This window comes from Anopheles maculipalpis, chromosome 2RL (genome assembly GCF_943734695.1).
Source record: "Anopheles maculipalpis chromosome 2RL, idAnoMacuDA_375_x, whole genome shotgun sequence".
NCBI lineage: Eukaryota > Metazoa > Arthropoda > Insecta > Diptera > Culicidae > Anopheles > Anopheles maculipalpis.
Genome location: NC_064871.1, coordinates 21,896,242 through 21,923,975, shown reverse-complemented (window position 1 = coordinate 21,923,975; position 27,734 = coordinate 21,896,242). Strand labels below are relative to the sequence as shown.

The 27,734-nt window shown below is 45.2% G+C and overlaps 3 protein-coding genes across 3 annotated transcripts in view; 2 read left to right on the top strand and 1 right to left on the bottom strand.

The window, feature by feature from the left end:
- Positions 1-2,407, top strand: part of LOC126556614 (cadherin-87A) — a 53,947-nt gene extending 51,540 nt beyond the window's left edge. The window contains exons 14-19 of the mRNA XM_050211963.1: positions 25-114; positions 200-1,360; positions 1,427-1,587; positions 1,669-1,770; positions 1,842-2,250; positions 2,321-2,407. Of these exons, the coding sequence (XP_050067920.1) occupies positions 25-114; positions 200-1,360; positions 1,427-1,587; positions 1,669-1,770; positions 1,842-2,250; positions 2,321-2,407 (2,010 nt within the window). The remainder of the gene's footprint in view (positions 1-24; positions 115-199; positions 1,361-1,426; positions 1,588-1,668; positions 1,771-1,841; positions 2,251-2,320) is intronic.
- The window catches only part of LOC126558402 (sorbitol dehydrogenase-like), a 286,926-nt gene that overhangs the window by 149,548 nt on the left and 109,644 nt on the right, over positions 1-27,734 (bottom strand). The gene's annotated exons all lie outside the window — the stretch shown is intronic.
- LOC126557866 (aldehyde dehydrogenase 1A1-like) lies at positions 9,665-17,452 on the top strand. Its single transcript, XM_050213775.1, has 4 exons — positions 9,665-9,714; positions 15,837-16,617; positions 16,701-17,208; positions 17,292-17,452. The coding sequence occupies exons 1-4, from the start codon at positions 9,679-9,681 to the stop codon at positions 17,434-17,436; spliced, it is 1,470 nt and encodes a 489-aa protein (XP_050069732.1). The 5' UTR covers positions 9,665-9,678; the 3' UTR covers positions 17,437-17,452.

Below are 27,734 nucleotides of genomic sequence, written 5' to 3'. Positions count from 1 at the left end.
TTCTTATCGTCGTGTCCATTACAGAACCTTGCCACACCAGATTACTTGGTGATGACCGTTAAAGCAACCGACAACGATTCCGGTTCCAACGGTAAAGTCCTGTACTATCTGCAGGTACGATATTCAAGCCATGTACTATGTAAGGTTTTATTTCATTTCGATCACAATTTTACACCAACTTTGCTTGTCCATCCTTCAGGTCAACAGTGTTAACGTGCAGGAAACCGACGAGTTCAGCATCAACGAAATGTCCGGCGAGTTACGCATCCGCCGCCAGTTGGATCGGAAGCGACAGTCGCGGTACGAGCTGATTCTGGTTGCCCGTGACCAGGGTACGCCCGCATGGTTCGAAACGTTACGGTTTCTTACCGTGCTGCTGGTGGACGTGAACGAAAACTATCCCGAGTTTCCGGACGCATCGAATCCGTACAAATTTTTCATCACCGAAAATGGTGCGCGAGACGTGCGCATCGGTAAGATACAGGCCTTCCTGGACAGCCCTAACCCGGCCATCTTCTACTACATGCTGCTCGGCAACGAAGATGGTGCGTTCTACGTGGACAAAACGAGCGGTGACCTGTACACGAACCGGTCCATCGATCGGGAAGTGAACGATATGTACGTGCTGTACGTGCTCGCCAGCAAGCAGTCCGATTTGTACATTAGCGAGCATGAACGTGCGCTCCTATCGATGGAACAGCTTGAACGGAACGCAACCGTGGCGAAGGTGTGGGTTAACGTGCTCGACATCAACGACAATGCACCAGTTTTCAAGCGAGATGTGTACTATGCCGGTATCAGCTCGAAGGCTTCGATCAACGAGCTAGTAACGATCGTTAACGCGACCGATCGCGATTTGGGCGTGAATGCTACGCTCGATTTGTTCATACGTGGGTCGTATCTTTACAAGTATGGTGCCAGCAAAACGACGGGAAGCATTGTACCGAGCCCGTTCGCTATCTCGAAAGAGGGTCGAGTGGTGACCGCCAACTATATGGCGGAGTACAATCAGGATCGGTTCGTGTTGGAGATTGTCGCGAAGGAGGTAGAGTCACCGGAGCGAGAAGCAGCGGCACGTGTGCATGTGTGGATCTTCAATCCGGAACAGTTGGTGCGCATGATACTGTCGCGTCCACCGTCCGAGGTGCATCAGGATCGCGATGAGATCGTGTCGGAGCTGGGCAATGCAACGCAACGGCTAATTATTGTCGATGAAATCCGGTACCATGTGGATAGCCACGGCCGCATACGGATGGATTGGTGTGATATGTATTTCCACGCCGTTGATATGACAACGCAAATGATCGTTCCGGTCGAGGAAATTCTGCGAGAAATCGATGCTAAATACGATTTTCTTCAGGTAAGCTTCACTACATTTGGTTTTTTTTGCCCTAGAATTTACATTAATACGTTTTTATATCATTAGGATTACAATGCTGGATTCTCGATATTGAATGTGGTTCCGGCATACGCTACAGTAACGCAGGATGAGTTTGATCTAGCATTGGCAGCATTGATCGCACTGTTCATAGTGTTGTTCGTTGGAGCAGTTAGTGTCATCGTGCTCTGCTGTTGTTTGAAACACTGGTAAAATACAATTATAGAATGAGATTTAGAGCTCGATCTTTGAAAACAAAACTAAAAACCCCTAACATTTACCTCCCACAGGTCGATCACGATACCGAGCGAAACGAGGCGAAAGGATGCACTGATCAAAAAGCAGATCATTGAAGATTTAAACACAACCGAAAATCCACTCTGGATCGAGCAGTAAGTACCAGTTGAGCAGCATTTCATTTCTATTGACTTATCAAAATATCCATTTTTATCGTATTAAACAGGAAGCTAAAGCTGTACGAAGAGCAGGAGCTAACGATGCAAGTATTCTCCGAGCCGGAAATGTCCCAGCAGCAGTCGATGAACCACACAAACAGTACCAACAGCTCGCAAGATCCATCCTCGCAGCTCTCGCTTACGCTTGGGCTCGAGCATCATCATCCGATGCATCAGCAGCCTCCACCGCATCTGTCACAGCATCGTCGAGATTCGTACGATTTGTCACAGGCCGGTGATAATACGTACGCTACCATACAACCGCGCAACTACGGTACCAGCAATCTTAGCACGGTGCTGGGCAGCTCCATCGTACCACCGGCTGGCCTGAGTTCGTCCGGCGTTACAAGCACCAGTGCAACGAGCTCGAGTGAAGTTGCGGACTACGCTACGCTGCGCAATAGTCGAGCACCTTCGGTAAGCAGATTGAGTGCAAAGTAATCACAGAGCATCACTTAACCCATTCTGCTTTGGTGTTGTTTCACAGCAACTGTTCGAGTTCCGTGGGTCCACGTTTCAGGTGCAACAGCCCGGCGGTGCCGATCAGCCAGATTACGTGACGGAGCTTATGTAGGTTTGCAGCGACAGTATCCATCCCAACGTGCCGTGCGGGACTGTTCCATTGTAGTGTAGTAGCGTAACTAATAAGTAGGATTTTTTGTAGAGTTCTTTTACTCTGAACACTTCTAAACATTCCAGAAGTTATAGAGTGGTAGGAATCGAATGCATGCATGCATGGTGGTGGTTGCGAAACAACCTCCGAGCGACCTGACAGTGACGAGTTTTAGGAGAATTGGTACTGCCGATGGTACCACACAAAGGATAGTAAAATTATCAATGTACGTATCCGAGTGCTCTTGAGCAGTATCACTCAACAGTGCTCAATTTCGTCGCCAGAGTGTACATTCTGGGATAAAAAGAAGAAAAAACAAGAACAAGACTTAAGTAAAACTTGATTACGCACAAGCTCAAAGGATGAGCGAATTACGAGATTACATGATAGAGACAATAAATAGATTTTATTGAGCTGGGTGATACCGCAACGTATCAGTAACTTTGGCAGGGACAGGGCTTCGGGACGGATTGAAAAAAAAAACATAAATCACAAAAGTGGTCGAAGCAGTAGCAATAACAAAACAAAAAAATGCCGTAAATTGTATAGAGTTCAGACGCTTACACACCTCATTCAATCGTCCGTACGCACTATGTGTGCTTCCATCAATTAATTTATTTTCAATCATTATCACACCATTACCTTTACCCTTACGCAGAATTAATCATTCGGGGGGGATTTTTTTTTGTGCCCGTTATTGTGCGGATCATTTAAAAGCATCGCCGACGAGACAAAAGTGATGCAGTTATCCGGTATTATATTGCATTGCACTTATAAAAAAAAACACACACACTCACGTTCACCCACACGCACTTCCATTTACCTTCAATCCCCTACATTGTACGACAGCATTGTTAAACATGATGGCGAAACGGTGCAACATGTCACCCGTTAGCCGCTCGATTGGTGGTCAATTCATTAGCGTCCGCAATTTTACGCTTCATGCTCATTATTCATTGGATTCCATCCCTTGCATTTACCGATAACGGGAGCCAGTATATGCGGTGGCAAAATTAATGTGAAGGAAAAATAACACAACAGGACTGAACCGAAAAAAAAAACAAGCATGGAAAAATCTACATCACACGAAGCTCACACAATTGATTGTTGATCCTATAAGCCGCACAACGTGCCGTTTAATCATTTCCGTTCGGTTTCCTCGCGAAGCATCCCGGTTTCTTTCGCTCCCCTCCTGTTCGCTTCTATTCATCATGCGTTATAAATCGTTAACTTTAACCTCATTTTCATTCATTATAATTTATGCTGTATAAAGTGTGCGTGTGTATGTCTGTGGGTGCGTTGGTGTTTATTTTTTCGTTGTTCCTGCCTGTTTCCGCTCTTTAAACATAGCTTTTAATGCATTCAATTAAGCTGACGAAAGTATCCAAATTGAAAAGTATAGCTGACCACACTCTTCAGCCACCCTTCCTACCAAGATTAAGCTGCAGCAGCTAAATTATGCTTTAATTTTTCCCTTTCGATTCCGATTGATGAGCTGCAGGCCTAATTATTTTACTAGTATGCTTGCTGCAAATGATTTGCTCGTTTGATGCACTTCAATTAATGACAGTAATGACCGTAACATGGCTTTACATCGTCACCCTGCACACATCGTAATAGACACTGTGCCAAACGTTAAATATACATCCTCTTAAGAGGCTTTCCGTTCCCCATTTACACTCATTCCTACTGTTTACGTCCCGAAGAGATGTTGATGCCCGTGCCAGAGTCCGTACAGGCGGGCGATTACAACCAGAACAAAAAAAGAGAGTGACCGAGAGAGAAAATGTAGTGTACATAATTATATTAATGAATGAATATGTTTAAAACCGATTGAAATCAATTTAACGGTTCACAAAGCAATGGTGGGCCTATCATCACGCGCCACCCAGGTGTGGAAGAGTTTTTATTTTTTAAATTAGCAACGGATCAAGATTCGCTATCAATGCAAACAGAAGCTCACACAAACACACACCGATAAAACGTTGTGCGTTGTAATGTGCAATGTGAAAACAATGTACAAAAATGAGGGATGAAACAAAAACAAACGTGCATTGTGTATAGTTTGATCTTGTTTCATTGAATAAGATGATGCATGTTAAACAGATAAGTTTGTGAAAGTGAATCTCCCCCAATTCAAATACTGCATTTCGATGGTAGGTAGCGTGCTAGATAAATATGTCTTTTTAAATTTTAAATTGTTTTTTTATTTTTTTATTTTTACTCATACTCAAGGAAGCCTTTTATTTAAGACAAATTTTAGAAATAATTTACTGTTTTATTTATATTGATTGAGTATCTTTGCATTGAACCGTGCTCAATGGTTTCTGTACAGTGTATTTGTGTGTGCGTATGAGCGAGAACTCATCCGAGCAGAGTGCAGGAAGAGAAAGTTAAGCGTGTAACGAAATAGAAAAAAGAAGGTAAAGAATCGTTACAAAATAATTTAATAAACAGAGTGTAAACATTGTATCAATAACAACACCCATACACAAACAACCAACAGACAATTGTACGAGTTGTAACACAATCTTAGGGAAAATAAAAGTTTTTAAACAAATCATTTGCAATCATTATGGTGTGTATTGTTGAGTAGATTAGTTTCTATTTGCTGATTGAACAGAATTGTAAAGAAAAATCGACGTACTTTTGATTTTATTTTCCCTGACAGTATAACGTATAGAGACACTATTTAGACAATTTATATTGAAAAAATATTCCAAATTATCCATATCCAAATATGATGGTTATCCGTTGCACATGAAATTTGGTATTTATTTAATAATTTTCAACTCTCATTTTACTCTGTTACCATTTTTTAATACTCCCTGTTTTAGAATTGTTTGAAAAATTGTAAGCGCCTTTCGTTATGCAATTTGCACAACACTAAGTGAGCGCCATGAAGGAGCAGCGAACATTGATGCGTTTTGAGCACTTTACTTTCACTTTTTTGTCGATTTAAAACAACATTATATTTTAGTTGTGGAGGAAAAAAATAAACAGAAACATATATTATGCACTTCTTTGGACAAGGACAACTGCAACATAAATCTTGCTTAAACAGTACCTCCAACCATCACTACAGCGGCTAATCGTTTGAAGCTCCAATCGGACAAATTATTGATATCCGCCGGAAGGAGTATGGAATGGAAGGAACAAGTAGGCCAACAGATGGAGATACAACCGCAAAATGATGATCAGAGCACCTACACACATATGTTGCTTCCTGTACGTATCCGGGATGAAGCAAAAGGCCAACAGCCTACCTCGCGATGGCTCGCATAATCAAGCATAAATAATTGAATCTACCATACAAAACGCAACGAGAGCAAGAGTCTTTCCCTCCCACTCCCTAGAAACTCCACACCGTGCAAAGGCCAAGAACTGGATCAAAACGGCGTAAAACGAAAGGGAAACGAACAGCATCGGTAATGATTTATTTCTTCAGTGTGGGCCCTTCCGTCGTTGAGTTCTTTACCGTGGGCGGTACTGCTGCTGGACGAGATCGCACCCCCCAAACTGTTCAGGCCGGTGAGTTTCCTGATTACACTTTATTTCATAACAAAAACATTACTCAAATCTGCCCCATTTCAGCCTAGGTGCAGTGAAATGTCGTCGTGAAATTTCTTTTGCATCGACGGGGCTCGATCGAGTGATCGAGAGAGTTTCAATTGATTTACTCACTTACAGGGCACGCTATTTTTGGAACACTTTAGGCTGTCCCAGTTAGAGTAGTCGTTAAACGGTTCAAGTGTAAATAGCTTCACATTATCGGATTACAAATATTTATGATTGAATGTGCGGTTATCTTAAGTATTCAGCCCTTTTTAACGCATTCTATCGTGAATATTCTACCACATGAAACCAAACATTCCAGTCAATTCTTTTAACCTTGAAAGCGGTCTAATCTTGCATCTCCTCCTGATCGTCGGTACGGCTTCTCTTCACACACATCGGTAGGGAGAAACACGGAACCACAGCGCATAACGGCGAGATCCACTCGCAACGATGGGTGTCGACAGTTTTGTAGGTTTTATTTTACGTAATCCATTTGTCGCGAATTTCACCGAAAAAAAAGAGGCTGGCTTCGTACTGAATATGTTGTGCTTATCTTATGCTTATGGTGTGGTTTTGTTTCTCTTTGTGTTCATTACCTTCTGGCATATTTAACAACACACTGCAGCGGGTTTATTTGTACTCGCGTGGTTCCGTCTGATTTTACTTTATTGATTTTATTTTTGTTTACAAACGCCTTCACTAGCGTTCGCCATTTCTTGGGCAGGCGTGCGTGTTTGCTTTTTTGGGCTTTAGGATTTTCTTCTGTGCAAAACCCTTTCGAAACAGCTGGAAACGTTGGTTGTGGGTTGCATTGGTAGTAGCAGTCGCTGGCAAACGGAATTCCGGGTGCAGACAGTAACGGTCATTAACCTTGTGCAGTTTTTGAGTTTGCAATTTTTTTTTGTATAGAATATTGATTTTATTTTATTTATTTTACAATTTTCTTTTCAGTAATACGGCCAGCATTCTACATTCTACGGGAATGTTTCTTTTCCAAAACAAGACTATGACAAGGACAGGGGAATTAATATCTTTGATGATTTATTACACATAAAAAACTCATTACGCGAAAAAAAAAACTCTTACAGCATCCATACTTCAACTGAGCATAAACGAAACGTCTTAAAAAGCATCGACGCAACATAATGAAAGCAGCATAACAGCGATCGAAAACATCGGCAGCCGGGTGGTTAGGTTGGGACATAAAAATATTTGCTCTTTATTTTTACTCAAGCAAACACACACACACACACACTCACTGTTGGCGTTTATAGGAAACCTTCTTCATGACCCCAACATGCCGACATTCGTGTTTGCCATTCATGCTGCCACCGTTTAGCAGACAGTGTACACGATGCGAAAGGGCAGCTTCGATACGAAATTCCTTACCGCCAGACCTACCAAACATTAAGCGTTTTATAGAGAGATGGTCGACAGAAGATGCAAAAAAAGCCGTGGCCGTGTAGGCCACTAAGCACGGTAAGCGTAACAGTTTGCATTTGATAAGATTTATTTACTTTTGATTTGGTTTGGAATGAAATTTATTTTTAAACCCGTTTCACCACTCGACCTTCTCTCGTGATCGTCGGTGGTGGCCCTTTGCACACGATCATTTGGGTTGGGAGTTGAAGCGGCGGGGATCGATTGAGCATAAAAATCCAAACGGTATATGAAACGAATCACACGGGCTAAGCAGCTGCCGTGAGCCTTCCCATAACCGGGAATGCAGATCAAAAGAACGATCGCGATCGCGAGCGGCAAACATAACGTGGGGATGAAGTTCATTTGACAGGCGAAATATCATCGACGATGGCTGAATGGCGATGCAATTGTCATTGAGCCTCAGCCACACCATGGAGCAGTTGGAGTACAAGAAGGTGACATTCTTGGGACCACCGCTTTCGCCATTCGCTTGCCCGCCCGCAGTATCCCGTCTCCAGGAAGCCGGTGTAAGCTTTGGGCAGTTTGGCCGGGATTTCGAATGGTTGGAAGGCAAAATATGTATAGCAAAAAGAAAAAAAAAAGCGAACTAAATTATGTTGCAAACGGATGACATTCGCGCATAAATTCAAAACGAGCTGGGTTGGGATTTTTTTTTTTACACTTTCCGCTGCTTTGGCTTCTTCCCGTCCCGTATACAAATCCGTGTACGAAAGTGAAAACCGGGAGACAGCTGGTGGACTATTTTACGATTGTGGTCGAACTGAAGTCGGTAACGAAGCGGTCCCACCTCGGGGAATGTTGGGAGGTTGGTTTTTTTCGCACATGGAAGCTCTCGTTTGCATCGCAACTTTAACTTTGGCTAAATTAGCTGGAGGAAAGAATGAGATAGAAAGAAAAAGAAAGAAACAGAGGGTTTCTAGCTGAGGGATAGGTAAAAGTTTATATGTTTATATCGCTGTTAAAAGCATCCAACTTCCGGGATCATCATAACACATTAGGGTCTATGAACTGAGCATTCGGGTTGAGTGATTAGCGACGAAATGTAATATATTACTCAATATTGAATGCTGCTTGTTTGTACCTTTACTGCTAAATGATGGATTTTTTTATTCATAAGGGACGGCCAGGCCGTATTGCTGAAATGATGGACTTAACCTTTGTAAAAGTGCCTGTATTATATTATTAAAAATTAAATATTCTAATATATAGTCTTCTGAAGGAAGAAATGTTTTTTACTGAACAATCACTCACAGTAATGATTAAGCATCGTTTCCTTCATAAACATCACAACGTTTGCTTTTCTTAAGTGCTTTTCAAAACGACAGGAACCATACTTTGCCATTCCAATTCTAAACAATTCCATCCACAACAGCATTTCGCATCACGCTACCAATTAAAATCACCTTAAATTATATTGTTTTACGACTGTCAAAGAGTCATCCTTCTCTCAAGGTCAGGCTCATGCGCAGTGCGGAATGCAAGGCGCGATTTCGATGCTGAGCATAGCTTCATTTTAACGATGTGGTTTCTTCTGCTTTAAAGCCTCAATCGTAAATCATGCGAAACGAGCAACTCTTTTAAAGGTTCGCTTTAAACAATCGTTGTTAAGCGAAATCACATTTTTCGATCGATTGTAGTCGTGCGTGAGAAGTGGTTTGCCTCATTATCAAAAGGTTTTGCAGTGTTTTCTTTTCTTCTATAGCGTCATCGGTAGTCACCTGTGCAGTGTGTAAACAAACAGAACCTAACCAATTTAGATTGGGGTTTCCGATTCCTTCCTGCATTCGGTTAGAGTGTGGTGTCGTGTTGATAGCCTACGGTAAACAGTGCGAAAATTAGAAGCCGTTTATCAACCGTTTACTGCCGTTTGTATGGTGTAGTGTGGCGCTACGCAGCTGCTAAGAATAACACAGCAACGTGGAAAAGACACGCAACGACGACGCACGGAGCCGGCCGGCATCAGCGCTTGTGGAACGTTGTGTATTTGTGATGCAGACGCGCCTACACATACCGCGCTTGTGATCAGTTTTTTACTCGCTATCATCTGCTTTGCTGGTCGTCGTGACAACAACGAGTTTGGCCTTGGAGGGTAGCTAACGCGAGTAGCATTTGGAGCATTGACCATCGTCCGGCTGCTTCGGATTAGTTCGGTGTCAAACGTTCTAGTGGTAGCATCAGGTACTTTGTCTGTTTTCTGGATTGAAGATCGTTTCTAGAGAAGAGGGAATAAAATGGCGAATCCTAATCAAGAGATCAAATACACCAAAGTAAGTATAGGGATTTGTGGATGAAAGTATTTATAGTGCTGTGAAGTTGTGAAGTGCGCGTGTGGCATACAAAGTTGCGCGCGAACAGTACTGGGTGTGTCAAGCAGGAAAGCGAAAGTGATGAATGTGAAGTGTGTTGTTACGAACGTTTGCTTGATTAATCTCGTTTTGATCCACTCTATATTTCATTTCGCTGAGAGCCATTTAAGGCGCCATAAAATATCGCTAAGATGCTCGTTAAATTAGTAGAACAAACTCTAGCCAATAAATGGAAGTCTTATAAATGTTTGTTCATGATTTAACTACATGCTTCCGTTCAAACCCCTCATCGTTCGAGAGCAATTTTAGCAATATCACCCAGTAACCCAAATCCCGCAGCACAGCACAGCTTAACGTTAATCCGTTCCCAACACTGACTGCACGTCATCTCACTTTAATTGGCACTTCTTTCTCTTCAGCTCAAGCATCCGTTTAGGCTTTCCGCAGTGATTCGGTTCTTAGCATCACACCACTAGATCGACACGGATCACGCTGATCATAATCTTCTAATTGCTTTAGCCCGACGTTTCTCAGCGTATCGTTTCGCTAATCTCTGGCTTCAGCTCTTCTTTTTGCTCCCTATCTTCGGTTAGGTTTGTCTTCCGATCTATGAAAACTGATCTCCCGACTCGTTCCTTCGATTCCTTTAAAGCATGCGGATTCATTTCAGCATAACCTAGCACCAGTCTCTACCGGGCATGCTCTTGAGGGTCTGATTTTTGGAAGCTGTCTTTTCGCGATTTCACTCTACAGCACGATACTGGCACGATCGGTGTGAGTGTACCGTAATGTGACGTAAATGAGCAGTGATTTCCCTTTTGCCTCTTCCTATCTACCACATGCGCCACATTTGATCACGCCAGATCATTCCCGTCAGAAACTCGGTGTGCCACGGTGCCAGATTTTCTTGACCACGCGCAAGATCTGTCATCAAGTGATGGGCGATTAGATAGCGAAATCTGTCACCAAAGCCCTCGGCAAATGGCCTTTGATCGAATTTTGGTCGCCGGTTTTGTTTTTGGCCTATCAACCCAACCCAAGCAGTTGATCAATTTTCGCTACCAAAGAAGAAAAGATTACCGCAGGCAAAGATAATTAAACACGGCAACCGATAACTCACACGCGCTAAGGTGTGCCCAATACATTCGGTACGCGTCTCAATTGAATGGGTCTTATCAGCTGCGACTTAATTGAGCTTTAAGCGCATAAGAATTGCAACGCTTGACAACAGTACACGCTGAAATAGAGCTGTCGCTCCACCCAATCTTTTTCTGGTTTTCGATCGGTTATGGTTCGGGCGTGTTTTCGGCGCATCCTTAATGACACCGGCGACCTTTTTCTTACGCGATCACGATCCATACTTGCCCAACATCCTGCCAAAATGTCTTCATTTCCCAGTGCCGCCTGGTTGAACTTTGGAGGTGCAACCGATTTGTCTCCCGATCGCGACGAGCTGGTTTCACCGTGGCCAAACCATTTGTTTCCGCCGCAAATCTGCAACGCAAACAATGCTAGAGGTCGGGCTAGACGCTGCATAAAAGGAAGGAGAGCCACGATCGAGTGCCCTTTTTTCTGTTGCTGCCGGTTCGGTTGGATTTCTGTTCATTTGTAATGTAACAGCGTTCGTGCGCCCTTTTTCGAATCGAATAATTACTTCATTGCTGGGCGTAAGTCTGCAACAGACTCTGGCGTTCCTACGTATGTTGCTGCTGTGGCTGCTTGTTCAGTTTTCGCTGGCTGTGGCACCCACGGACCGCTTACGTAAGCCACCGTGGGTTCTTATGCCATCTTTTGTCTTTTGTCCTGTGGCGAAACTGTTTCGCGAGTTTCGGGAACAAATGGTTATGACGGTGTCTTGCACAGTGTCTGGCAAAGGGCAACGGAGGCATCATAAAAACATTATTCTGAATTGTATTGTGCACGCCTGCAAACTAATCGATCGAAGTTAATGTTGCATAGTGGGAGTTTGTTTTTTGCACAAAGTGATCTACTTTTCGGTGTGCAATTTCAGGGATTGATGTTATATATGAGTTAGTACTTTTTGGCGGTTTAAGATGAAGCAATATAGATCACAATTTTATGCTTTTAATTCTCTTTCGTTTACATCAGTCCTAAAATAATGTTGGAGAGGATTTAAATGGAAAACAAATATATTATTAAAATGCACAACTCTTCTATTTGTTACGATTCAATCTAAAAAGGGTATTATGTCATTATTTATGTGTCCCTAGCTTACATTTTCCTCAGGTGAAAGACAGTCCTGTTTGAATGGCAATTGACTCCAGGCTCGTTGTGGTAGCAACTGTCTTCCTGTTAGAATTCTTTTACTTCTTCCTCTTGGCTTAACGACCTTCTAGGTCATGCCAGGCATCGAAAGGTTTACTAGACTAGCAGATACCTCGTAGTTTGAGTCCCGGTCCTACCGTGTGAAGGCCAGCTCAGATGACGCCTGCTCAACAGGCCATTCTTTTACTAGGCTACAGTAACAAACAGTAAAAACAGTCTCACAAAAAGCGAGGTTTTAAATACTAAGTTTGTACTAAATTTTATATAAATTTAAAATATTGATTCAGCAAAGCAATACACAAAATATGTGATGCAATTGATGTGCAGCCAATCCTTTTACCAATGAAATGCAACGTACAAAATTCGATCGGTGTAAAGCTCTCACAACTGCGTTGAATTAATCTTGTACGGTCAATAAATCATGTTCTTGCTTTCGATCGACAACGTGTGGCTTGTAATGATCGATCCTCACCGAGGTGGCAGTGCGAAAGGCGCGCCAGCCAATCATCCGGCTGACAGGATCGGCCTACTAGCATTGTAGTGGCATGCAACAGCAAAAAGGAAACACGGAGAGAATGTAAAAGCAACGGAGCTAACCGAAGGCTCCAAACACGTGAAGGTACAAAGCATTACCAAAACGGGATGCATAAACAATTTAAAATTTAATGTCCTTTCCCTCGGTTTCGGTCGTCGATGAAGAGCAGAATCATTGGAACAGGACCAGCAAATTTTCCTTGTTTTTATCTATCTACAGCTTATGTGGTTCAGCGCCTGCGCGCGTGTGTGTGTATGAATTGATCTGATTCGAATCATTCATTTGAACTGCTGTGTTTAGTGTGTGCGAAAGAAACAACGATCTTATTTAAAGCGAAACAGCACCTCAACGCGTACAAGATTCGCGTGTTTGCGCGTCCCAGGCAGAGTCACGCATCGCAAATCAGCACACTGCGCACATGGTCATAAGTTGTGCTTTGGCATGCAGCGCTATCGCGTTAAATCGTATCGCATTACTTAAGTCGTTTATCTTCTCTGCTTTCTTTACCTCGATCTCCTGCACCACACCACTACACTTCACACCACTTTGGACGTCTTCAATCTCGTGGATTGCAAAGCATTCTTTGTATGTTTTTTTTTTTATTTCACATCTTCCCAACGCTTCTGCTAAATGACGATCCGGGTCGGTGTGTGATTTGTCTTCCATTTCGTCCTTCGCGATCTCTCAGCCAAAACCGGCTCATATGCAGTCTGCGCTAAGTAACGGATTCGGGTTTGAAGACGATTGCTCCTGTGCGCACACTGTGCATCTTTCCAAAACGCGCGCTCGGTGGCCGAATGTCTCCGAATCGCACGCAAACGCGTATGAGGAAGCGTTGATGCCAAAAAATTAATTATTATTATCTCGTGACCGTTGGCCATCCGGCAGCATCCGGCAGCGCGAATGGGTGGACGGTTTTATAAGCTGGCGCATAAATTTCCCCCCCTACACTGGATGGTTCAAGGTTGTCGCCGTTTTTTTTTCGTGTGGCCGCCCAGATGCAAAAGCATTCCCAATGGTTGGTAGTTAGTTGGGATGGTTTAAATTGACGAGCGTGGAAAATTAAGAAATTATGTCTTAACACTAATTTCTCCAAAAGCGGCACATGCACACGCTACATTGGCGTTTTGCTGATGGCCTGCTGACCCGGTGGCCTGAGCTGTTTGATGATCAGTCTTACTGTTCCGCCTGAAGCACGCATTTTCAAAGCATCTTCTTAACGAGCTGTAAGACCTAAGGAATGATTTATAGGAGTTTCCCGTGTTAAAACAGTTGGTTTTTAAGTGTTGTGTATTGGTTCTGGTTTATATTATTATAACCTAGAAATCTATTAGGATCATTCAGCAATACTACGGCACTAATATACGTCTGCGTTAATTTACGAAATATTATTCTCAGTCGAAGTCAGTCAGTCAAGTTTAACACAGAATAAAGATTTTTTTTCAATGGTGTAGTAATACGACAAGGAAGACATATTTGAAGAGGAATTTTACTAATAAATAATAGTAAAATATTTTATAAAATAAACCATAAACGAATGTTTAATTAAATCTTAATTAAATCCATCGAGAATAACATTTTTAAATGCCATTGTTTACCTACCTCACAATTTTAAAAAAAGTGGACACATCGTCCTTTGAGCATATTGAGTTGTAAATTTTCGAAGCTTACCAACGGCTGTTAATTAAACATTACAAAATGAATTTATCTGTGCCCTTTGCTTGGTATTAATGTAAAGGATCTATTTGAAAATTTACACTGTATTTGTACAATTTTATGGATGGTTCACCGCATAACCACAAAGGATTTAATGGATCCTTTGATTGCAACTAATGAATTTATGCTCTATTTTACAATAGAATCGCAATTGAATGTCATTCAACCATTGACCACAGTTTAACGGGTTTCTGGATTGTCTCCTTTGACCCGATTTTGTTTCGCCTCATTTGCCATTCATCAAACAGCACGAAGGAGCGTATGACAACCGTTACATCACCCACCGGCAGTCACCCTTAGCCCTTCGGCAGCTGGATGCAGCGGAATCCCAGTTGGCACCACTGGCCAAAAAGGTCGACGCCGGGAATGGGACATTCCAAAAAATTTCCCTTTTTTGGAGGATGCAGTTTAGCACACGAGCACCATTCCTGATTATTTGGCAAGCCGAACGAACGCGTTTGCTACTCTCTTACCGAGCAAGTTAAAAATTGCATACTGTGCCAAAGCAATTAACTACAACATGCATCGTGCCGAACCGTTGGCTCACTGTCGCACAGCATCTGTGCTGCGCTCCGGGCACAGCATATCGGGTAAGCCGATTGCCCATTGACCCTTAAAATAAACCATTGTACCGTTTCGGTGCCCCAGAGGGTGTTTATGAAATTGTCGCCAACGGGGTGGGAGCGAAATCCCAAAACCAACAAAATGTAGCACTTGGGGGAAAAATGGGGAAAAAAGAAGGTAAAACGAGCGTAAAGGCTCCAGACCAAACGACCTGGCCAAATTATTGTTCTCTACCGTGCGGGAGGACAACGACAATGTAGCAGTGGAGCCTTTTGGGTTGGCGTGCAGGATGCTTATAGTCCGTGCCAGGAACGTCGCATGCAAAACAGGCCTTACCTAACGAACCATTTGCACAAAAAGGCCACCCCGCGCGGTACCAGACAGTTGCCACGCGATAGCGAGAAACAAACAGGCGGCCCGGACGGTGGAGGGCAGAAGGGCAAAAAGCGAGACAAAAACAAATACACATAAACTTTCGCCAGCGTCGTCGGAGGGACCCCGGGGACACGGCGTACACGGTTGCGATACATGCGGTTTTCCGCTTCATAAATCTCCCGACTTAATAACTTAATTTCATAATTTTTATTATAATCGTCGCTTGGCTGGCGACGACGGCCGGCTGGAACACGGTCGCCCTTTACCGATTGGATGAAATTGAGGACAGTGAGGTTCGTTCGATCGAGTGAGCCCTTCGGAATCGGGAGAGGGAGAGAGAGAAAGCTGGAGTGGTTGGGATGTGGGGCGGGAGATGCGGTCACACCTCCTTCGACATAGCATGTTAAGGATTGTAAATGTGAATTTCGCCGGATTTAGTCGCCACGGTAGATAGAACGGTTTTTACCTCATCGGGACATAAATCATGTTCATCATAATGAACGTTGGTCACTTCTTTTTCACTTTACTTTTGGAAGTTCGAGTAGCGTGCACAGAAAATCTTCATCGGAATGTTAAACCATGTTCCTTTTGCACCGTTCCCTTGCAGCTCTTCATCAACAACGAGTTTGTGGACGCCAAGAGTGGCAAAACGTTCGTGACGCTTAATCCGGCCACCGAGAAACCGATCGCATCCGTCGCCGAAGGTGACAAGGACGATGTGGAGGTGGCGGTACGTGCGGCCAAGGCCGCCTATGCTCGCACCGCGCCCTGGCGCCAGATGGACGCTTCGGGCCGTGGCAGGCTGCTGAACCGGCTGGCCGATCTGATGCTGCGCGATATCGATACGCTCGCGAATCTGGAATCGCTCGACAACGGCAAAACGTTCGGCGACTCGGTGTTCGACATCAACTGCGCCATCGATACGTTCCGCTACTATGCGGGCTGGGCGGATAAGATCCACGGCAGTACGGTACCGTCGGACGGACCGGTCTTGACGTACATCCGCAAGGAACCGGTCGGTGTCGTGGGGCAAATCATTCCCTGGAACTATCCGATCCTAATGCTGACCTGGAAGTGGGCACCGGCCTTGGCGGCCGGCTGTACGCTGGTGCTGAAACCGGCAGAACAGACCCCATTGAGCGCGCTGTATATGGCCGCACTGTCGAAGGAGGCCGGATTTCCGGACGGTGTGATCAATGTGGTGAACGGGTTTGGACCGACGGTTGGTGCCGCGATCGTTGCCCACCCGGACATCCGCAAAGTGGCGTTCACTGGGTCGGTGGAGACGGGTCGCATCATCTTGAACGGGGCGTCCACTTCCAACTTGAAGAAGGTTTCGCTCGAACTCGGTGGCAAGAGCCCGCTGGTGATCTTCAATGACGCTGATCGTAAGTGACATATGCAAAAGTGCCCGACGAGACGAATACTGACGCGTGTGAGTTTTTCTTTTCTTTTTATTTCCTTCCTGAAGTTGACGAGGCGGTAGAAATTGCCCACAATGCGATCTTCGCCAACCATGGTCAAAACTGCTGTGCCGGCAGCCGTACATTCGTGCAGGAAGGCATCTACGATGCGTTCGTTGCGAAAGCCGCTGAAATGGCCCGCCAGCGCAAGGTGGGCGACGCGTTCCAGGAAGGCGTCCAACAAGGCCCACAGGTTGATCAGGAACAGTTTACGAAGATTCTTGGCTACATCGCGTCGGGCGAGGCGGAGGGTGCAAAGCTGCAGGCCGGTGGTAAACGTTCCGGTAGCGTTGGCTACTTCGTCGAACCGACCGTCTTCTCGAACGTGACGGATGAGATGAAGATTGCGCGCGAGGAAATCTTCGGCCCGGTTCAGAGCATCCTGAAGTTCAGCACGCTGGACGAGGTGATCGAGCGGGCCAACAACACGGAGTACGGACTGGCGGCGGGTGTCGTCACGAAGGATATCAATACCGCCATCACCTTCACGAACGCGGTCGAGGCCGGATCCGTGTGGTAAGTAGCAGCTAAGGGCGGGCCGGAAATAGTGCAAAAACCGCCGACCCAACACTCACTGGCCTTGCTCGCTTTTGTTACAGGGTCAACTGCTACGACTATGTGGTACCGACGACACCCTTCGGTGGCTACAAGCAGTCCGGAAGCGGCCGCGAGCTCGGCTACAGCGGTATTGAGCTGTATCTGGAAACCAAATCCGTCACGATCAAGCTACCGTCGAAGGTGTGAATGGCACAGCCGGTGGGTGCGCAGCTTCCGGCGGCAATAATAAACCTAACACGGCAAGGCTTTTAAAAAATGTCTTTCACTGTCTTTCGTCGAGCCAGAGGTCATAAAACATCAACAGCTCACCACGGAATTCAAATGGTGGAAAGAAATCGAAACTTTATCGATCGAAAGTGAAAAGAATCACGAATACGCACGATCCGCATGATGGAAGCGCGTTCGTCGTACGATGCCTTGAACAAAATAACAACCTCCAGCACAACCTTCACGATAGCGAAACATCATCTTAAAAGCGTGATCGTGACAGCGTGTTACCTGACAGAATACCGATTGCTCTCGTGAGTTTCGCTATCAATTACGGTTCCATTTCGCAAAAAAGAAAAAAATCGAACTGTCGACAAGCGGACCGCCACGAATCGAAGAGAAAGTAATTAATAAGAAAGTCCTTTTTTTGCACTATAATTTCAAGGTCCAATCTTTGGCGGATACCAGAGACCGCTCATCTCAGGGGTGATATTGTCATGTTTTTCATCGCTGTTGTTGGCTTTTCCTTTCCCTCTCATTCGTTTGTTACCGTTATTCCCGTTGCAAAGTTAAATTTGCGTTCCAAAAATCGATTATTCTTACGACTCCTGATCGGGTACGAATCATCAGAGCACAAGACCGAATGGTTATGCGGAGTTGGGTTGGAATCGACGACAGCTAAAAATAGCCCGGTGATCATCTTCCTTGCTCTGTCCGGAATCCTGGTTCTTTGCCCGCTGGAGCCTAAGCAAACAGACAATATTAATTGAAGAAAATGGAAAAATGACTGAGAAACACGATTCGATTTCGAAAACAACCGTTACCTGACGGGACGATACTGGTGCTGTTGGCGTTGAATGCACCGTACACCAAACGAAAGGAAGTTAAATCGCTCGCAGGACAGTGCACAATTGAAGGAAGAGATGCGAAAGATGTGGACGCTCATTAATGCGACACTCCAGAGTGTTGGGTAAGGTTGAGGTAAGGGACAGTCCGATTGATGATCGTGATGGAAAATCCGTTAAGTGCAACGCCTTCCTGGAGGGCCCTTGCAACCCTGAAGCGGAAGTGATATACACAACCAATCGAACGACCACTGATCGAGCATTACATTTTCTATAGCTCGTCACACGATTGCGAATTGTTTGCATCGATTACGAATATCGCACCGTTTGTGGAACGATCTCGTACAGTCTCCTGCCGTGATCTAGCACGCAAAAATCGAGCCAGATCGTGCTACGCTTGTCCACACCGGGACAGGTATCAATAACACGCTGCTGACCTGACTTTGGCGCGAATAAGTGGTAAGGGATACTTCTTCTGGTTCGATCGTCGTCCACTCGAACGCGATAATCGGCCTTACCGTGGCCCAGCATACTTCACTCGGTCAACGATACAGCGGGCCAGTTTTTACATTTTTTTTTAAACGAGATGGTCCTTTTTTTATTTGCTCGCAAAAAACAACAACGAACTGAAGCGTTTAAGTTCGATGGACCCGCGCCAATAAGCCCACTCGACAAACAGTGCTCCGTCGACCAGACGCTGCGTGACCTTTCGCTCGCTTATGATGCTTGATGTAAAGTGCGAACCAGAACAGCAGGAGAAGTATCACAGCGCCCTAGTACGGAACGGCGCAAAAGTGCGAGTCATCCGCGCGTCAGTCGGACACCATTTAGACATGCTTTCGTTTTCCTGCTTTATCTTGATCATTTTCACACGTCCAAACTGACGTTTCCGTGTGTCATAGTGTCCTGTTTCATTTTGTCCAGTTACTGAGCACTGTGAGCAGCCAAAAGAACGGCATAAATGATCGCAGGAAAACTTCTGACAGTGTAAGATCTTGCAAGTTTTACAAAGATCCGAGTGCCACTTGCACGCATACGATCGAGCACGGTACCGCGGCAGGTGATCCATCGTACCAGCCACTCAATCGTCAAAGTAAACAGCCAACGGTAATAACCTGCAGTGCGCTGGTGTTCCCTCTGCAGGCATAAACACACTGGAACACTAGTCTCGGACTGTGCAATGTGTCTTGCGGATGTGCAAGATCGTCTTAATTGAATGCGGTGCGAAACGATACGCGGGACGGTATGTTGGAATAGATGTAAAACAAACACCTGGACCGGTTTCCATGCTTCTGATGGAAGCGGGCAAAACCGTTCCGCTACAGGTTGATGCGAACAGAATCGAGCGTTCGCGCATCGAATTGGGCCCGGCGGATTCGCGATAGAAACATTTGCATGCTAATTGAATAACGCCAAATCTAATGACGGCGATTATTGGGGCTGCAGTAGGTGGACTATTTTCTTACTGCTTTATGTTCCGTCCCGCGATTGGCCACTCCTCCACGGTGCAATCGGAACGAAAGCGACGTTAATGGCGTTGGAATTTCAGTGCAGACGTCGGCCGGACAGTGATATGATCGTATTAGCTCTTTATTGCAATCCTGTTTGGAGAGTTGGAGCTATCGATGGCTATCGGTTCGTAAGGTGTACCATCCATTGGCCAGGGTGTGTGTGTGTGTGATACTTGTTACGCAATAACCGACATACGCCTGGGTAGACTACAATCAATTACTCTGGAAGGCGATTTAATGGAGACATTATTGGACGTTGTACAGGCTGCGAAACTTCATTAAATATTAGTGTTGCTTCTTACGTAGTACATGACGTTTACTTTTTAATTGAGATTTAGTTTAATGACAACTAGCAATTTGTAGACTGTGTAATATTTTGGAAATGTCTTGCTATTAGGCATGATCATGATCCCACCCTACGAGTAAAGCCCTCTAAAGAGCATAAAAAGAAGATTTTTGACAGCTTTCATGTAAAATCTGCCAAGAACCTTCTTTCGAACAGTGGCTTAGATGGCTCTTTAAAAGGGTTTATTTCTTTATTAGCTTGCAGGGCAGCTATAAGAACTATTTTATTTTTATCACGTTGAAAAAAAAAATCAAAGAACTCCTGCTCGAATACACATGTAGTTCTTCAATATTAGACAACCATTTAAAACTTTTAAGTTTTATTTTTATTTATTTTATTTATTTATTTATAATTAATAATGACGGTCCAGTGCCGTATTGTCAACACCGCTTGTGTTGAGTAAATTTTATAATCATCTTGATAAGGCATTTCCTCCTTATTCTTTGCCTTATCCCGGGCATACTCGGTTACTTTTAAGTTTTAATCAAATAAAAAATCAGGGATAAATCTTCAAGTACTTCTGAAACTTATAATTTTTCTTACGATTCACTGCGTCTTACTAGCATAAGGCTCATATCCGTTCATTGACATTGAAACGATCAGCCGACCCTTCGATGTTGTTCTCCGTTTTCCGAGGAGATATCGAAAGGGTAATAAACTCGTCCGCTCGCATTGAGGGAGTTGCCACCAGCCCAATTGCATCATCAGCTTCGGCCCAAAACAGCTTTGGAATTTCCACGTGCAAAGAAAATGAACCAAAACACGCATACACTCACAAAAAAGCTCCACAACAAACCATGAAAACAACTTAACCGGTAACTGTCTTTAAGCGTCCACCGTGGGCTCGGTAGGGTGCCGTTAAAATTCCAACCAAACAGTGCTCCATCAACCCCGCGGGCGATGAGACCGACACCAGCCAGCTGCCTTCAAACTCGCTCGCACACACACACACACACTCATACACTCAAGCTCATTTCGGCTGGTGCACATTTCGCACCGGCCATGCTTGCGATGAATGTGATCTGCTCCGATTGCATAATTGTCCGGCGTCATAACTTCCGTTTCCTCACCGCTCGTCACCGCTCGCACGGCTGCACACTTCCGCAGCGCAGTTTGGGAGAAATACATAAAACCTTTTGAAAACTAGTTCGCTAATCGGGCAGTGAGTGTTGGCTGAGAGCGTCGATCGATCGGCACCGAGGAGGTGATGCAAAGAAGGAAATGAAAACAACTGGCCGCCACTTTCAAATCTAACTGGTGAAGCTCCGGCAGCAAGGGCCACATCTATCACTGGCCTGCTCACCAACCGATCATCGCGAACGCCGCGAATGGGCTCGCTCATAAATCATGCATGCACAGCGTGGAAGATGTCGTCCCACGTTGGCAAATCTTGCGGGCAGCCATAACAAATCAGCACAGCTTCTAATTTGTGAGTGTGTTTTTTTTTTTTTTTGTCAGTGTGCCTATAGGTCGAGTTATTGTACGTGCACGAATCGAACCATCCATGATCCAGCCCGGTGGAAGGCCGAAAGGTGTTGCCAATTCGTGTTCGAATGCCGACGGACACTCCAAGGTGTGGAGGAGGCCAAACGCAACCGGTAGAGAGGGGTTTGTGGAACAAAAACAAGCATAACACCTCGGCTCGAGAGTCAATCAAAGCATAGGGAGAAATGGTGATCGCAAAAAAGCATACACAAAGTGCACCCTGCCAAACCGATTGGAATCAAACTTGCGGCCAAGTGTCCAGTGTTCAGCTTTGCGGGGGGAAATCAAAAACTTTGGCCGAAAAAAAGTGGTGCATCGATGGTTGTAAGTTGCGATCGTGCCCAACGGTTTCACATGCTGATGAATGCAAAAAATAAATAAATAAAACAAAAACACAAAAAACTCGATTAAACTTAACGTAACCCGTACAGGACCCACGCCGGAACAATGTCCCGTTCGAGTTGCTGTCGATCGAATTCGATCGCAAAGTTTAGCGAAAGGGAGACTGGGAGGGAGGAAGAGAGAGAGAGAGAGAGAGAGAGAGAGAGCTTAAAAAAATACATCACCCCAAAAAGCCACCCTTGGGAATGATTATGTGACCCGTTGCGGTAGTGCCGGAGTGAGTCGAATCTGAAATGGTGCAATTATGGTGTGCCGTTTGTGACAGCATCATCAGCTCGCCAAGCAATGACATCGAGCGCAGAAGTACTGTGGTGGAAGGTGGTACTGAGAGGGGTGCGAAGATCACACCCTAAGTTCATTGGCATAGTCGCGAAAGTGATTGTGAAGCGTAATGTTGGCGCTTTGTTTGTGGGTTTCGGCATCTCGGCCAGCGGACCACTGCTGTGCCACTGCTACCTTATACACCAGTAGTCCGGTTGACGGTGATGATGAAGATGATGAGTTGTAATGATTGTAATGGTAGGAAGCAATTGCGTTAGCTGGATAAACGATTACGCGATACATCCGGATGGTAGAGCGTTTGTTTTGAAACGCGATCGTGGGAAAATTTACTGTTTTGCTAAACTTATTCTCGAGTATTGCTGTATCTGCTTACAAAGCGTTGCTGCCTTTTTTTATATATTTTTATTTAGAAAAGAAAAACAAGCATTATATGCATGAAAAAAAGAAGACATCAGTGACTAGCTTATTAAGCATTTTACAAAAAAAGTTTCGTTTTGCGATTGTTCTTAAAGCAGATTGAAGAATTAATAGCAATAGCTTAAATAAAAATAAAATAGTGAAAAACGCTTTTCCGTTGGTGGATGCGACGTTCGTCTTCACACGGAAGTTCCTTGGCTCAAAGGTCATTCGGATCGTTCTCCCGTAGAGACGATTAACTATCCCACTATCAGTGGCGGATTATCCTATGGGCGGAGGTTAACGGCCACCAAGGGCGTCGTCTACCAGGAGGGGCCTCGCGGGCTGGAGAACCTCCTATGAACGGGAATCCTTCCCCCCGCATTACCATGAAGGTATGCCTATTGCCACTTCCCTTTCATTTTGATAAAGACCCACTACAACATAGTGTTGGGCCCGAATATCCATTTTGCCATGGGCCTCCAAGCACGTTGATTCGCCGTTGCCAACTATGCAATATCAAGAAGTCTAGGAAGCCATTTGATGACTGGCGAGACCTAGTGGGCCGTCAAGTCGAGAAGACGAAGAAAATAATTACAATTCCCTCTCACTGCTGATTTGTCCTTTCCTGCTCAAGAACCCAGTTCTGTCATTATTTCAGTGAGAGTTTAAAGTGAGTTTCCAGTCAACTGCATATCAGTCAGAAAATAACAAGATTTGTAAATTATGTTCCACGAAAAAATCAAATGAAAGAGTCAGTTCCAGTACCAGTACCAAAACGACTCAAAGAAATTAGATTAGCGTACATGTTAATAACATGTTTCTTGTATACTGTCTTTCATCTTAATATCCCAGCCAAAGGCATAATGCTACAACGAATTCCTGGTATTAAAATATGGCGCAAGAGAAACGATGTGAAACAATTCCCCATTTCAGGCTGCATGACTGGCTTGAGGACTGCACACACTAATGACCTAAAGACAGCGCCATCAACATCAGCTGCATCATGGTTAAAGGCTACAATATTCCCTCCGGAGGGATGTTTCCAAGCACAAACAAAACAAAAAATTGGTTAGCACACACTCTTCTCACGGTACGTATCGTGTGCCATTGAAAGCGTTCCTCGTTTGATCCTTCACACTCTGCTCCGGAACACTGCCGTAAGGGGTTCAGCTGGAAGTCATGAGCCAGCCGAGAAAGACACCTACCTGTGTGTGTAAGAAAAATAACGCATTTACCAAAACATAACGACTGCCGTCGGTTGGAACATTAGGCGGATCACCGTTCACTGTACAGCCACGATCGTGTACCAAGCGTGTGGCGTGAGGGGGTTTAGAACGCGAACGCACGTTCCAACAGACAACAGAACAAAATACACACAGCGATCGTGCCGTGCCAAACTACCCCGAATGTTTCTGCTTCCATCGACCGGCCATGAGTAATCGGCTCTAACCATCCCGTTTATGGGTGGAATAAACTAAAATAAAACGATACATCTGCGCTAAAAATGTTTTTCCTCCAGTCTGCAGCCCGGTTAGACCCGGTGCAAAAATGGAGAGACAGCAAATTACAACTTACCACCGTCGGTCGCCGGAGCATGCCAGGAACTGGGTGCTGGGATGGTGCAGCCGGGAATGCCGTGTTGCGATTCAATGTCAGCAATTTGTTAGAAAAATATCTGGCAAAGGTCGATTCTGCGAACGCCGTTATCTGCGGCGCGGTACAAGAACTCCTTCATCCCAGCCCCGTCTATTGTTTCTATTTATTGTACCTATTTTGTGCTAATAGCCACCAGATGCAACATATGCTTCGTGTGCCCTGCGCTGCTCCACGGTGAAGAACGTTTGCTCAATTCGTTAGCGACGCCGAGAATGCACGAGCGTGCAAGAAGTGCCAGCACGTCTGACACGGTGTTGCGATAGTGTGGCTCACCGCGAACGCTGTCTACACCGACCATAAGGGGGACAAAACCGAGCGTTCGGTACAAAGCGCAGACATTACCACCGATGCACCTTGTACGCCAGGTTTTGCCGCTTGAGCAAGAATCAGGTGGATCAAGTTTCCTGCTCCGGGCTGGCACTGCTTCGGGCACAAGGATGCTTGACATCGTTCGCGCTGTGTGGTGGTCATGGACAATTACACGTGCATACGCACGGACGATTTGCGATCGCATTGCACGTCGATAATTCCGCCGGTCTCGATCAACGTTTGACTGCAGGATGACGTCCGTGTTGCGTGGAGCACCAGGGGCAAACGGAGCAGCATGTGCTGCATGGGGGTGAGGATATTTATTTTATTTGGCTCTTCCGTACATGTGCTATCCGCCATCGCCACAGTCGAGAACAAGTGATCGCAACCGATCATTCGAAGTTGCTGCTAGATACGAGTGGCGGCTGCGGTTTGCCGCCAACGAACAGGAGAAGCAGTTTTATTGGCAGGTAATTACGGTTCCATATCGATTACCCAATGCTTCCACCTTCTTTTACGGACAGAAGCGGTGAGGCAACGGTAGGATCCTGCATTCTGTGACTATTCTATCTCTCGATGAGTCAGTTTTGTTAGTTTATGGTAATGCGATATAGAAATGTTAGGCCATATACGTATGTCGGGGGAGAAATTATAGTCTATTTAGAAGAAAAATGTCAAATTCCCACATACGTAGCTGCATTATAGCTGCATTTACAAGCTCCATTTTTCAAATCTTCTGTGTACAGTATAAATATATAAAATAAAACACAAAAAATAAACATCGAATAACATACTGGTCATTCGTAAACTTATGCATTAATAACGTGAAGTTATAACAACTGAGACCACTGTATTAGATCTCATTGTCAGACATTTATGTTTTAATAAGACTTTCGCAAGAGTTCACATGATTGCTAGTCTATGTTGAAGGCAGTCAAACACTGAAAACAGATCTTCTATACATGCACACAAATTGAACAAAGAATATGTTTTTTTTAATCAAATTAGTAACAAAATTGCTATTGTATTAGATCTCATTGTCAGACATTTACGTTTTAATAAGACTTTCGCAAGAGTTCACATGATTGCTAGTCTATGTTAAAGGCAGTCAAACATTGAAAACAGATCTTCTATACATGCACACAAATTGAACAAAGAATATGTTTTTTTAAATCAAATTAGTAACAAAATTGCTAAATGATAGCGACATAAGTACATTCCAAATTACGAGGTTAAAAATACGCCAAATCCACAGGGTTTCTCATAAAAGATACAATCATTCAACACACACGCTGTTTACCTACATTTGAAAAATAAAACGCACAAATGTTCCAACGCGAATCGATCGACCGGGGGACCCCAATTTCACAGCTCTTAAATAAAGCAAACGATTACGTCTAATCCAGGGGCAAGCGCATCGAGACCAAATGCTGTGTATCAGCACCGCGCTGTAATAATCGCACATAACTCATTGCCAATCGATAATTGCTTTTCGCACTTCGAATGTGGCCCCCGGCAATGCGGTACGAGAAGGTTTTGCCCTCGTGCATGCATATATTTTTGGTAATAACATGTACACCGGGTCCCGTTCCCTGTACTCCAAGTTTCTTCCAGATGGGGTTTCGATGTGGGCATGATTAGAGTGGGTTCGAACCACCACCGGGAGCATAATTGTACATTTGCTGCCACATTATGCTGTGCGGCATGTTGTGCCGTTTTGCTGGAATTAATCGGTCTCGCTGATCCTTTTCGTACGCCCTCGTGGCGCAGATGAGTCGGGTGTCTCTCCACGGCCGCTGGAATAAGACCTGATCGGTTGTAGATGTTCTACCGCCCGCGTCCCGTAGCGAAGGATGCACTGCGTGCTGCACTGGCGAAGTGCAGCGATCTCGCTTGCACTCGTCTACCGTCGGGCGTTAGCTCGCGGCCGGTGATCCGTTTGGTGACGGAGATGGAAAGATTTTATCCACCGTAAGCGACGAAATGGCTTCACACAGCTAGCCGCACAGCCTCTGTTCAGTCGTTGTTTCGGTTGCGATCGGTGCGCGTCTCGGTTGGACTTACTGCTTGGCTTTCGCTGTCACACGCGTTTCGGTCGTACTAGTTGTTGGAGAGTTGTCGTCGATTTGTTGTGTTCCGCTTCCTTTCACGTGCTTCGGGTGTTGTATGGAACGCTCGATCAGCGGAGCTGCGTGGTAGGGTCGGGCCGGCATTCGTACCAACGACTCGCTGGTGGACACAAAAGTGATCGTTCACTGTCGTGTGTGTGTGTGTGTGGTGAGGACCGGACCGGTGCAGTATTAGGAGTTGGCAGCCGGTCAGGACAGGATTCGCTTTGGACCCGTTTCCCTCGGTCGGGAGGTTAGAGAGCACAGCGTTTGACAGGGTTCGTCTTCGGGTTGCATTCGCAAGCGCGTGTGCAGCGGTGTCCATAGGCGAAGCGTTCGCTGAACTCGCCGGTGGACTTTCATCGTCTGGATAGTCAAGTTCGGGGTCTCCAGTCACGATCACGCCTTGAACACACAGACTCCTTTTTTGCACATACCATCTCCTCTCCCCCCTCATCCTCCTGACTACTACATCCCTCGAACATCCCCCTCGGACCGGGGAGCTGCAGTCGTGAATATGAAAGTTTAACTCGAAATCCGGGCAACGTTTTAGCAACCGAATGGAAACAAAGAGCCATTCTCAAGCCGGCAACCAGTTCAAGTGCGGGCAGTATCCATTCGCGTAGGTGTTGAAGAACGGTCCCGAAAAGGAAACCGAACAAAATCGATGGACGAACGCCGCCGCCACCGCCAGCGAAACAGCACAGTGCAACCACAGTGGTCCCCAACAAACACGTGTTAGAAACTCGGACACTTCATCGTCCGTTGTCCTACGGAAATCGGTAAGGGTGAACCGATGCGGATACTGCAAGGCGAAAGTGTACCGCGATGACTGGCTGAAAAAGACGACGTCGATCAAGTCTACACGGGCGGTAAGTTCACGGGTGCACTTAGTGGTAGGGCAACCAGAAACAATTTCATTCATCTGTAAAGA

Excerpts from the sequence above, each read along its gene's own strand:
- LOC126557866 (XM_050213775.1), top strand. The coding sequence starts at position 9,679 with ATGGCGAATCCTAATCAAGAGATCAAATACACCAAA. Across the intron at positions 9,715-15,836 it reads AAGAGATCAAATACACCAAA|CTCTTCATCAACAACGAGTT; the intron begins GTAAGTATAGGG and ends GTTCCCTTGCAG. Across the intron at positions 16,618-16,700 it reads GATCTTCAATGACGCTGATC|TTGACGAGGCGGTAGAAATT; the intron begins GTAAGTGACATA and ends TCCTTCCTGAAG.